This window comes from Rhineura floridana, chromosome 3 (genome assembly GCF_030035675.1).
Source record: "Rhineura floridana isolate rRhiFlo1 chromosome 3, rRhiFlo1.hap2, whole genome shotgun sequence".
Classification (NCBI taxonomy): Eukaryota; Metazoa; Chordata; class Lepidosauria; order Squamata; family Rhineuridae; genus Rhineura; species Rhineura floridana.
The window spans coordinates 211,376,736-211,390,063 of NC_084482.1; the positions used below are offsets into that span (position 1 = coordinate 211,376,736).

The 13,328-nt window shown below is 46.6% G+C and overlaps 2 protein-coding genes across 2 annotated transcripts; both read right to left on the reverse strand.

The window, feature by feature from the left end:
- Positions 1 to 2,987: 2,987 nt before the first annotated feature.
- On the reverse strand, positions 2,988 to 9,753 carry LOC133381412 (zinc finger protein 345-like). Its single transcript, XM_061620503.1, has 4 exons — positions 9,675 to 9,753; positions 8,900 to 8,982; positions 8,521 to 8,647; positions 2,988 to 5,294 (listed from the first exon to the last, which is right to left on the reverse strand). Exons 1-4 carry the CDS (start codon positions 9,727 to 9,729, stop codon positions 2,989 to 2,991), a joined length of 2,571 nt encoding a protein of 856 aa, XP_061476487.1. The 5' UTR covers positions 9,730 to 9,753; the 3' UTR covers position 2,988.
- Positions 9,754 to 10,092: 339 nt separating this feature from the next.
- Positions 10,093 to 10,675, reverse strand: LOC133378941 (zinc finger and SCAN domain-containing protein 31-like). The gene has a single exon (XM_061613554.1). The coding sequence runs from the start codon at positions 10,531 to 10,533 to the stop codon at positions 10,093 to 10,095; it is 441 nt and encodes a 146-aa protein (XP_061469538.1). The 5' UTR covers positions 10,534 to 10,675.
- Between the last annotated feature and the right edge of the window lie 2,653 nt (positions 10,676 to 13,328).

Sequence of the window (13,328 nt, forward strand, 5' to 3'; positions counted from 1 at the left end):
AATCGGTGTTATATGTTCAGACCGCCTGGTCCCGGTTATCAGTCTGGCCGCCGCATTTTGCACGAGCTGCAGTTTCCGAACCGTCTTCAAGGGCAGCCCCACGTAGAGTGCATTGCAGTAGTCTAATTTAGAGGTTACCAGGGCATGGACAACTGAAGCAAGGTTTCCCCTGTCCAGATAGTGGCGTACTTGGGCCACCAGCCGAAGCTGGCAGAAAGCACTCCGTGCCACCGAGGCTACCTGAGCCTTCAATGACAGGGATGGTTCTAAAAGAACTCCCAAACTACGAACCTGCTCCTTCAGAGGGAGTGCAACCCCATCCAGGACAGGTTGCACATCCACCATCTGGTCAGGGGAACCGCCTACTAACAGCATCTCAGTCTTGTCTGGATTGAGCTTCAATTTATTCGCTCTCATCCAGTCCATTATCGCAGCCAGGCATCGGTTCAGCACCTTGACAGCCTCACCTGATGAGGATGAAAAGGAGAAGTAGAGCTGCGTGTCATCAGCATACTGGTGACAACGCACTCCAAAACTCCTGATGACAGCACCCAGCGGCTTCATGTAGATGTTAAAGAGCATGGGGGACAGAACTGACCCCTGTGGAACTCCATATTGGAGAGCCCAGGGTGCCGAGCAATGCTCCCCAAGCACTACCTTCTGGAGACGACCCGCCAAGTAGGAGCAGAACCACTGCCAAGCAGTACCTCCAACTCCCAAATCCGCAAGTCTCCCCAGAAGAATAACATGGTCGATGGTATCAAAAGCCGCTGAGAGATCAAGGAGAATCAACAGAGTTACACTCCCCTGTCTTTCTCCCGACAAAGGTCATCATACAGGGCGACCAAGGCCGTCTCCGTGCCAAAACCGGGCCTGAAACCCGATTGAAATGGATCCAGATAATCGGTCTCATCCAAGAGTGTCTGGAGCTGGTCTGCAACCACTCTTTCTAGGACCTTGCCCAGGAATGGGACATTTGCTACCGGCCTGTAATTATTAAGATTTTCTGGGTCCAGGGAAGATTTCTTCAAAAGTGGTCTCACTACCGCTGCCTTTAGGCAGCCAGGGACCTCTCCCTCACACAGTGAGGCATTAATCACTTCCCTGGCCCAGCCGGCTGTTCCATCCCTGCTAGCTTTTATAAGCCAAGAGGGGCACGGATCCAGAACAGAAGAGGTTGCACGCATCTGTCCAAGCACCTTGTCAACGTCCTCAAGCTGCACCAATTGAAACTCATCCAAAAAATCATGACCAGGCTGTGCTCCGGATACCTCATTTGATTCAACTGCTATAACACTGGCGTCCAAGTCTTGACGGATGCAAGAGATTTTATCCTGGAAGTGCCTAGCAAATTCATTACAGCGTGCTTCGGATAGTTCTACCGTGTCCCTAGGGCCAGAATGTAATAGCCCTCTGATAACTTTGTCTCCATCTGCACTCAAGCCGTCTCCTATTCTGTTTCATTGCTCTCAGCTCTGAAGTATACCATGGAGCTGAATGAGCTCTACATAGGAGAGGGCGCACAGGAGCGATCATGTCAACTGCCCAGGTCATTTCAGCATTCCATAGTTCGACCAGGGTTTCGACAGGAGCGCCAGCCCTATCAGCCGGAAAACTCCCTAGAGCCTTTTGAAAACCATCCGGATTCATTAGTCTCCGGGCCGGACCATCTTAATGGGTCCTCCACCCTTGCAGAGGGGAAAAGCCGCTGTAAGTCTAAACCTCAACAAGCGGTGATCTGTCCATGACAAAGGGGCTGATGTAAGACTCCCTACATTCAGATCACCATCTCCATGTCCAGTTGCAAAAATCAGGTCTAGAGTATGCCCTACCACGTGTGTTGGGCCAGTAGCATATTGGGACAGCCTCATGGTTGTCATGGAAGCCATGAAGTCCTGAGCCGCCCCAGATAAGGCGGCCTCGGCGTGGATGTTGACATCCCCCAGCACCAACAGTCTGGGTGATCTCAACAATACAGCCGAGACCACCTCCGTCAGCTCAGTTAGGGAGTCTGTTGGGCAGCGGGGTGGGCGGCACACCAACAGAATCCCCAATCTGTCCCCCTGATCCAACACAAGGTGCAAACACTCCAGACCAGTAGTTGCATGGACATGGTGCTTGGAGAGAGAGATGGAACTCCTATACACCACAGCAACCCCCCCTCCCCGGCCCTCAGATCTACCCTGATGCTGAACCAAGTACCCCGGTGGGCACAGCTGGGAGAGACTAACTCCTCCCTGCTCACCCACCCAGTTCTGAGTTATACATGCCAGATCAGCTGCCTCATCCACAATTAAATCGTGGATGAGAGAGCTCTTATTATGCACCGATCTGGCATTTAGGAGCAGCATCTGGAGATCGGAGAGCCGGCTGATAGGGCAACCAACAAACCTGTGGGTGTGTGGAGGACCAGAACCCAGCACAGCCGTTAACTGCCTGGGCCGAGTTCCCCTCACCTGGCAAGTCCTCCACACAGCGTCATATCTCCCTCTACCCGTCACTACACTAATTGGGGCCACCTCAAATCTTCCCAGTCGACTTTGACTCCTCTCTCCCAGGCACATGATGCAACCCCCCACAACACACACTCACACCATACACACCCCCACACAAAAAGGGCTTCAACTATTGTAACCTGTTTTAACTAACATGTGCCTTCACAGTCTTATACAATGATGTTAATTGGATTTCCAGCAACTTCTTTCATGCTGATATGTATCCCTATTTTTCTGTTTCTATAATAAGGTCACTGACTACATTTTATTAGTTGTAGTGTGCAAGAGATGAATAAATAGCATGTATTATAAAGACTCTTGGCAATTTGCTGGGGTGCCACTGAAGGGCTTTGCAGGCCTCCAAAACACTCACAGGCAACAGGTGGGCAACCCCCTGTTCATCACTCATAATATGGTTTCCCCATTTCTGAAATCTTTCATGACATTAAAGACTTAAGCTACTTCTGAAGCTCTTTCCATGTTCCAAGCAGTTCTATGGTTTCTCTCCTCTGTGAATTCTTTGATGGGGAGTGAGTTGCTCTTTGCAAATGAAGCTCTTTCCACATTCTAAGCACTTACACGGTTTCTCCCCAGTGTGAATACTTTGATGGGCAGTGAGTTGCTGTTTCCTACTGAAGCTCTTTCCACATTCTAAGCACTTATATGGTTTCTCCCCAGTGTGAATACTTTGATGAGGAGTGAGTTGCTGTTTCCAACGGAAGCTCTTTCCACATTCTAAGCACTTATATGGTTTCTCCCCAGTGTGAGTTCTTTGATGGGAAGTCAGATTTATCTTCTGGTGGAAGCTTTTTCCACATTCTAAGCACTTATATGGCTTCTCCCCAGTGTGAATACTTTGATGGTCAGTGAGTTTCTGTTTTCTACTGAAGCTCTTTCCACATTCTAAGCACTTATATGCTTTCGCTCCGGTGTGAATTCTTTGATGGGGAGAGAGTTGCTCTTTGCAAAAGAAGCTCTTTCCACATTCCAAGCATTTATACGTTTTCTCCCCAGTGTGAATACTTTGATGGGAAGTGAGTTGGTTTTTCCTACTGAAGCTCTTTCCACATTCTAAGCACTTATATGGTTTCTCTCCGGTGTGAATTCTTTGATGCAAAGTTAGAGAGAAATTTCTAGTAAAGCACTTTCCACATTCCAGGCATCTATGTGGTTTCTCCCCAGTGTGAATACTTTGATGGGCAGTGAGTTGCTGTTTCCTACTGAAGCTCTTTCCACATTCTAAGCACTTATATGGTTTCTCTCCGGTGTGAATTCTTTGATGGGCAGTGAGTTGGTTTTTCCTACTGAAGCTCTTTCCACATTCTAAGCACTTATATGGTTTCTCCCCAGTGTGAATTCTTTGATGGAAAGTCAGATTTGTCTTCTGACGGAAGCTCTTTCCACATTCTAAGCACTGATATGGTTTCTCCCCAGTGTGAATTATTTGATGGAAAGTCAGATTTGTCTTCTGACGGAAGCTCTTTCCACATTCTAAGCACTGATATGGTTTCTCCCCAGTGTGAATACTTTGATGGGCAGTGAGTTGCTGTTTCCTACTGAAGTTCTTTCCACATTCTAAGCACTGATATGGTTTCTCCCCAGTGTGGATACTTTGATGGGCAGTGAGTTGCTGTTTCCTACTGAAGCTCTTTCCACATTCTAAGCACTTATATGGTTTCTCCCCAGTGTGAGTTCTTTGATGGGCAGTGAATTGCACTTCCCATCTGAAGCTCTTTCCACATTCCAAGCATTTATACGGTTTCTCTCCAGTGTGATTACTTTGATGGGCAGTGAGTAAGTTTTTCCAGTTGAAGCTCTTTCCACATTCCAAGCACTTAAAAGGTTTCTCCCCCATGTGAATTCTTTGATGGAAAGTCAGATGTATCTTCTGATGGAAGCTCTTTCCACATTCCAAGCAGTTAAAAGGTTTCTCCCCCATGTGAATTCTTTGATGGCAAGTCAGATTGCTATTCTGACAGAAGCTCTTTCCACATTCTAGGCACTTATATGGTTTCTCTCCAGTGTGAATACTTTGATGGGCAGTGAGTAAGTTTTTCCAGTGGAAGCTCTTTCCACATTCCAAGCACTTAAAAGGTTTCTCCCCAGTGTGAATTCTTTGATGGAAATTCAGATGTATCTTCCGACGAAAGCTCTTTCCACATTCCAAGCACTTATATGGTTTCTCTCCAGTGTGAATACTTTGATGGGCAGTGAGTAAGTTTTTCCAGTGGAAGCTCTTTCCACATTCCAAGCACTTAAAAGGTTTCTCCCCAGTGTGAATTCTTTGATGGAAATTCAGATGTATCTTCCGACGAAAGCTCTTTCCACATTCCAAGCACTTATATGGTTTCTCTCCAGTGTGAATTCTTTGATGGGAAGTCAGATTGCTATTCTGACAGAAGCTCTTTCCACATTCTAAGCACTTATATGGTTTCTCACCGGTGTGCATTCTTTGATGCAAAATGAGACTTGCCTTGCAGCTAAACCTCCTTTCACATTCCAAACATTGATATGCTTTCTCCCTTTTCTGGTTATTGTAGTGGGCTTTTTTACACTTTCTTTTAGAATTCAGACTTTTCGAACAATGAAAATATTTATTTCTTTTTCTTCCTTGATCTGTTTTTTCTCGGATGGCAGTTTTATGGTAGCCACTGACCTGAGAAGCGCAAGATTTATTCCTTCTTTTCTCTTCTGCTTCAGGTTTCCTTCTCTGCTCTTCCCTCTTTTCAGATCTGTCTCTTTTCCATCTCTCTTGCCCACATAGTTCTCCCTTCCTCTTGGCTTTCCACTCACCATCTTCTGCAAGGAAGAGAGAAACTGATAAGACCATGAGGGAAGAAATGGATCCTCAAATCACTGAACAATCCCAAATAACTTTTGTGATAAAGGAAAAATTGACAGGACTTAGATGAAAGACGGATCTTACTCCAGGTTGAACAGTCTCTGTTGTCTGGCATTCACTGACAATTGGAGTGATACAGACTGTCAGATTTGGACCACGGTGATCTGGGTTCAGCTCCCAGTCAGAGGTTAATCCCATTGGGTGGTCCTGGGCCAATCACTCATTCGGCCTAGCCTACAAAGTTGACAAGGTAAATAAAGCAACTGCAGATATTCTCTTCTGAACTCTGGAGCAAGTGAAGTGAGAGAATGAAAAGGGGAGGCTCCATCCTTCAGTGGCAGACAAAGTCCATTGCAAGGAGAAGGTCCCAAGGTGAATCCCCCACTTCAGCACTTAAAGGACCTCAGAAAGAGCCCTCAGATGTGCTGCCAGTAAGAGCAAATACTCCTGGATTAGTTGGCCAATGACTATGGCAGGGCTGCTGAGTCAGACCTCTGGGATTCTAACATTGTTCTCATCTATATTTGTATTTCTTGTGACTCTTAAAGTTTCTTTGTGCTGATTCATGTACTGCTGTTTTGATTATGTTGTGATTCTAGCATCTTGTATTGATCTCTAACCATTTTTATACTCCTTGTGAATTTTTGTTCAGAATAAGATGGAGATGTACATCTTTGAAATCAATAAAAATAGACACATTGTCTTTTTCAAAAAGAACAGAAGGAATAAAAAGGGAAGTGGACTCGCGCTATATGTTAAAAATATATATCCCTGCACAGAAATACAGGGAGATGAGATTGGTACCTCCAGCAAGAGTATCTGCATTAAAACTGATGGGGCAAGTAATAAAAGGAATGTGGTGCTTGGAGTCTACTGTCGACAAGCCAATCAAGGACAAGACGAGAATGTATCTTAATGGCCTACTAATGCAGGCAAACCGCTTAGCTTACAGCGCGCTCAGGAGCATGTCAGATTAGAGATGTGACGGAAGGGTTGCCATCACTCATCAAGCCCACCAATAGGTATCCCTTTCTCCTCATCCATATGGGAACAAACGATACTGCCAAACGGAGCTATGAAGAAATCATGTCAGACTTTGAAGCTCTGGGAAGGAAACTCAAGGACTTTGGGGCTCAGATAGTTTTTTCATCCATCCTTCCAGTATATAGCAGAGGAGTAGAAAGGGAAATAAAAACGTGTGAATGAATGGCTATGAAGGTGGTGCCGACGTGAGAGATTTGGATTCTGGGACCATGAGCTACGCTTCCTGGAAGATGGACTGCTGGCAAGTGATGGGTTGCATCTCACAAGGACTGGGAAGAATGTGTTTGGCCACAGCATGGAGGGCTTTAAACTGAATCGTAAGGGAGAGGGAGATGTAATCTTAGTGGTAACGACTGACAAAGGCTTGTGCACGGTAACAGCATGCTTATCAAATTTGCAGCTGATAAAAAATTGGGGGGCATAGCTAATACTGTGGAAGACAGAAACAAAATTCAAAGAGACCTTGATAGGCTGGAGCATTGGGCTGAAAACATCAGAATGAAATTCAACAGGGATAAATGCAAAGTTCTACACTTAGGAAAAAGAAACCAACTGTACAGTTATAAGACTGGCTCAGCAATACGACATGTGAGAAAGATCTTGGAATTGTGGTTGATCACAAGCTGAATATGAGCCAACAGTGTGATGTAGCTGCAAAAAAGGAAAATGCTGTAGTAGGCTGCATTAAGAGAAATATAGTTTCCAAATTGCGTGAAGTATTACTTCCCCTCTATTCAGCACAGGTTAGGCCTCATCCTGAGTACTGCGTCCAGTTCTAGTCTCCGCACCAAGAACGATGCAAACAAACTGGAATAGGTTCAGAGGAGGGCAACAAAGATGATCAGGAGACTGGAAACCAAGCCCTATGAGGAGAGGCTGAAAGAACTGGGCATGTTTAGCCTGGAGAAGAGAAGACTGAGGGGAGATATGATAGCACTCTTCAAGTACATGAAAGATTGTCACACAGAGGAGGGCCAAGATCTCTTCTTGGAGAGTGCAGGACACGGAATAATGGGCTCAAGTTGCGGGAAGCCAGATTAAGACTGAACATCAGGAAAAAATTCCTAACTGTTAGAGCCATACGACAATGGAACCAATGACCTAGAGAGGTAGTGGGCTCTCCGACAGTGGAGGCATTCAAGAGGCAGCTGGACAGCCATCTGTCGGGAATGCTTTGATTTGGATTCCTGCATTGAGCAGGGGGTTGGACTCGATGGCCTTGTAGGTCCCTTCCAACTCTACTATTCTATGATTCTATGATAGGGAAGGCTTTTCTTACCGTCTGAGTCCCTTTCCCTATAACAACGTGGTGCTCTCCAGAGTTTGTTGGAATCTCATTCTCATCAGCCCCAGTCAGCGTGGACAATGGTCACCGCTTATGGGAGTGAGAGTCCAGGAATCTGTGGAGCACACCATGATGGTTACCCCAGTCTTAAAATGGTCCTCCTCTCCCCCACATCCTATAATGCACTGCCACCACTCTGCTCCAGGTCTAGGAAAAAGGATAAACTAGGAGGGAAGCTTTGGATGTGTCTCCCCAAAGCCCAGAATGCCAAATGTTGCACCTCGTAGGCCATATTAGAAATTCAAATGGAGCTCAGCTATGCTGTGTTATAGCACTTGGGGAAACATTTTAGTGAAAAATTCCAGCTAATTGGACCATTGTTTTAGAAGGGCATAACTAGAGATCTGTTCAGAGAGAATAGATGGCTGTCCATTCAAGTTATCTGCAGAAGATGAAGAATCCCTGTTGAAATAGGTGGCAGTACATCAGAATATTAGGGTGCATTAAATATAGAAATATGGAATTTGAAAACAGGTATTACGACCAATACCCTGGACAGCAAAAAGACAATTAAACCAGAACTACCACTAGAAGCTAAAATGATGAAACTGAGGATATCATACTTTGGACACATAAGGAGAAGAGATGATTCACTAGAAAAGACAATAATGCTGGGAAAACAGCAGGGAATAGAAAAAGAGGAAGACCAAACAATAGATGGATTGATTGCATAAAGGAAGATCTGAACAGGGTGGTTTTTAACAGATGCTACTGCAGGTTGTTGATTCATAGGGTTGCCATAAGTCGTAATCGACTTGAAGGCACATAACAAATTACAACGGAACCTGCCTTACCAAGACAGGACAGAGTCCCACAAATCCCCTCCATGACTTCGCTATGCAGAGCTCTCTGGTCAGGATTCAGCAAAGCCCACTCCTCTTCCGTGAACTGCACAGCCACATCCTCCAAAGACACTGGATCCTAAAAGAAATATAATTCAATTTGTCATCATAGCAAGCATAAAGATTATCTCCAACCTACGTGGAAAACGTAGTTAAGGTGAGGTGGCTGGTCATTGTTCTAAGGACAGAAACCTTCTTAAATGGCATTCACAGCTTTTGTTGAGGTGGCTTTGGGAGACGCAAAGAGGAGGAGGAAAATTCATTCAGACCCAGGGACAGAGAGGCACCCAGGCTGCCCCCAGCCTTTCCCACTTCTGAGTCTTTCCCCTACCTGATCTGGGGCGATAGCAACAGCTTCTCCTCCACCAGAAAGGGGATATGATTTAGTAGGTCTTGCTGACATGATTCCATCCCCTGTGAGAAAGAAAATGGGCCCAAAAGCCATTAGTATACCGTATGCTATTGTCAGAGATTAAACCATAGAGGTATAACTGCACAAGGGTTCTTCTCAGCTGAGTGAGTTTCAGGTATTTATGCACAATTTATGTTTCAGTTGTGTGATAAAACATCTCTCCTCATTTGAGCTCCAAGCCAGAAATCAAAGTGATGGTTCCCACGTAAAAAATTACGATGTAAGTAGGAGCATTTCTGAGCTGTGGAAAAGGCTGGAGACAAGAGTGGAAAATGGAAATTCAAGTTGATCCTGACTTATGGTGTTTAGGGTTTTCATAGTAAGCGGTATTCAGAAAGGGTTTACCATTGACTTCCTCTGGGACTTAGGGGCAGTGACTGAACCCTGCTCTCCCAGGTCGTAGTCCAACACCTTAACCACTGTACTGCCTTCAAGTCGATTCTGACTTATGGTGACCCTATGAATAGGGTTTTTATGGTAAGCTGTATTCAGACGGGGGTTACGATTGCCTGCCTCTGGGGCTGAGAGGCAGCGACTGGCCCAAGGTCACCCAGTGAGCTTCATGGCTGTGTGGGGATTTCAACCCTTGTCTCCCAGGTCGTAGTCCAAACCCTTAACCACTACATCACACTGGTTCTCGCAGGCAAAATCAACAGAGACAGACCAAACGGAAACACGCCCCATTCATCTTTACCCAGCGGCCTCTGCCTGGGGTCCAATGGAGTCCTCTCTGCCTCAGGGAAATCCATTCCTGTTTCTGCACAGAGACCCTTTTCCTGAAAAGCATAATAAGAACTCAAGTCATATAATGGGGAGCAGAATTAGAAAAAGAGTGACAGAGGCAATACCACAGGAATATTTCATATAGAAAGGAAGGATAGATGCAAAACCCTTTATTATTATTTAATTAATTTATTTTATAAATAAATAAATAAATATTTGATATAGAAAGGAAGGATAGATGCAAAACTCTTAGAGATACTTGATATTGGGGTAGCCAACGTGGTGCCCTTCAGATGGGACCAGACTCGAATTCACATCAGCCCCAGACAATACCATGAATGGCCAGCGATTATAGGACTTTTACTTCAACAACATCTGGAAGGCTTCATCTAGACCAGGGACAGCCATCTTACCTGCTGCTCTGCCTGCTTCTCGTCCTCTGCCACGTTCAGCAAGAGACCTTCTGCCAGGGCCACCGCCTGGGAACTGGTCTCGGCCCCACATTCCCTCACCCAGCTCTCCATCTCTGGGGGCAGGACAGCCAGGAACTGCTCCAGGATCACCTTGTCCACGATCTGGTTCTTTGAGTGTCGCTCTGGCTTCAACCACTCACGGCAAAGAAGGTGGAGTCGGCTGCAAGCCTCTCGGGGCCCCTCAGCTGCCTGGTAGCGGAAACGCCGGAACTGCTGGCACTGCACATCTGAGCTGAGGGGATTCTCCCCCAAGATCTTCTGCACATTTTCCCCCAGGAATTCCTCCGCATGGGTCTCAATCTTGATGGCATCAGGGTCATGTCCTACTTCAGGGGTAGCTGGGTCTTGCTGTTCCATCTTTGATCTCTTGGCCTTTCACGGGGTCCTCATCCCTTCTCTGCTTCTGGGAATAGTTTTCTGCCTTCTGAGGCCACGTTCAGAAGGAGCAGGTCCACTTATTCTATGAGCGAAGCCAAACAGGGATCACTATGCCGAGGCCGAAGGCTTGCAGAGCAGGAAAGGTGCTGGGTGAGAATAGTGAAATGTGAGGATTATTGTTTCTACCATATAACCTTTGATAAAAACCCAGTGATGGGGCCTATGCCTTACTCTGAAGATGGATCCCTGGATGGGTGACAGATCTCTGACAGCAGCTCCAAAGGGACCCAGGGACCAGCATCATCCTCATTACCCCCTTATTCTTAATTAAAAACAAGCTAAAGGGGAGACCCTTTCAGAAGACAGGCTGTAGCTCAGTGGTAGAGCAGCTGCTTTGTACACAGAATGTCCCACTTTGAATCTCCAGGTAGGGCTGGGAAAGACTCCCTGCCTGTAATCCTAGAGAGACGCTGCCAGTTAGTGCAGACAATACTGAGCTAGATGGGACAATTGTCTAATTCAATATAAGATCCTATACTCCCTAACTTATCTCTGAACTTTTACAAGCCTCTCCTGGAATACAGAATTTTGGTTTAATTGTGAATGAAATACGTTATTCCTTTCATCTCTTGATAGATTTGCTTATCTTTAGAACTGTCCCCCTTCAGAGTTAAACGTGAGCTATATTGTTGCATATTAAATTAAATTGGAACGCTGCAGTTCCTGGAGTTTATGACCTGGTTGTGATAAGGAAATGGAAAGATCTTTGAGTATAATGTGGTGGAAGAAAGCAATGAACCTACATTTTTGGGATTGTCATCATAAATTAAGGAAGAACTGACTTTACCTTCACCTCAGCAGGCATTGAGTGATGGGATATGGATGCGGGTGGGGGCTGCCCTGTCCTGTAGGCTCTCTTCACCTATTTACCCTTTTAATAAAACACGGTTGTTCACTTTCAGTCGGGGTCTTCCGAGTTTGATTCCTTTGATGAAAAGATTGCCAATTTTCAGTAGCACTTTCTATTCACACTTAAAGGTCCCTTCTGTATCCCAGGGGTTACTTGCCTGGATGGGCACATGTGTGATAACACCAGTCAGTGTGTGAATAACGGGGGCATTGATAGGCATACTTTCAATTGCCCCTGAATTCAAAGTGGTGCCCTGGCCTTGCTGGGGAGGGAGAGGTAGCTCTCCTCCCTGATTTGGATGGATCAGCTGAACAGGCCTCCTGTGCGCCCTGCTCTGTGAAAACCTTTCCACCAAAGGTGTAAAGGCAGAGGATGCTCACAAGGTTTCAGAGGGGGCCACCCATGCAGGGCTTGGGTATTTACCACCAAATGAGAATGAAGGGGACTTTGAACAGAGGAGCTTTTGCTCTGAGGGATACAGCCCCCCCCAGGATTCCCCTCCTGTCTAGCCATCAAACTGAGGTCATTTAACACACTAAGCCTGGTATACTGCTTCTGCATAAGGAAGCTCCACTTTCCACTCATTGTACCAAGGCCCTGCCTATCTTTTTTCTTCTGTTCTATTCCCTTTGTCTATCTGTTATTATGGGGGATGTTCTGACGGGGGATCCTGAAGGGTCGCAGAACAGAGGCCACCTCCTTACGGGGTGAGGGTCTCCCTTGCTGTCGTGGGCTCTCCAGCCGCTCCTCTGCCTTCACCGGGTGGGGCTCCAATCTGGGGTCTCCCGCCCCCTCCTGGCTCCCCCGCCCTGCAGCTCCTCCCCTAGGCCCTGGGACTCCCCTTCGCCCAAATGCACAGCAGGGACAAGGGGCTTACCAGACCCCAGAAGGCGCCACCGACGCTGCAGCACTGCTGCTGCTTCTGGCGTTTAATGGCGGATCAAACTGCGCTCTTGACCAGGGAGCCACTTTCCTCCAAGGGAAGAGCCCGGCAGGAAGTGACGTCAGAGGGAGAGGAGCCGCATTTTCTTTGAAGCCTCCCGCACCTCCTCCTCCTCTTTCCTTTCTAGGAATCTGGTTTCGTTTATTTTAACCCTCACGAAGTCAAGCCTCCTGATGATCTCTCAGAGCGGGAGCCAAGAAGGAAAGAGGCGTTGCGCAGAACGGAGGAAGACACGGAGCTCCTGCCCTGTACCGAGTCAGAGCATGGGGGTCGATCTAGCTCAGTGGGATCTGCACTGACTGGCAGCAGCTCTCCAGCGTTTCAGGCAGGGAGTCTGTCCTTGGAGATTGAACCTGGGACCTTCTGCATGCAAAGCAGCTGCTCTACCCACTGAGCTGTGGCTCCTTCCTGGGGGTTTGGACCCTCCTGGGGGTTCAAGACAAATATATAGATCATAGAAATATGGGGAGGCTGGCAGACAAGGCTCCCAAACTGGTTTGGCTTGCGTGAGAAGGGAAGATGTGATGATATATGTTGCTGTATCTGGAAGATGAATGGAACCGGAAAGCCAAGTCAGTTCAGCTACTTTTGTCACTTAGAGAAGGTTAAACTCAGTTTAACAGAAAGGAAGAAAAAACGCCTCCACTGGAGTGCAAGAGACTCCTGCCCAGCGTATGGCTTTGCTATGAAGTCTAAAATGATGCTCTGAAAGCCTGAGACACTATACAGCATGCCTTGTATTGAGGGATGACCTTGTCCTGAAGTCTCAATGGGATGCAATGGAGGTCCTGTGAATGGGAATTAAGAGGAGGAAGGGAACTCGAAATCCATCTGCTTACTTTGTACACTGAGCCACGCAATGCCAAACACCTAGCCATCAACATATAAGCACTAGCAAAACCCAAAGTGTAAAAAGGTTCC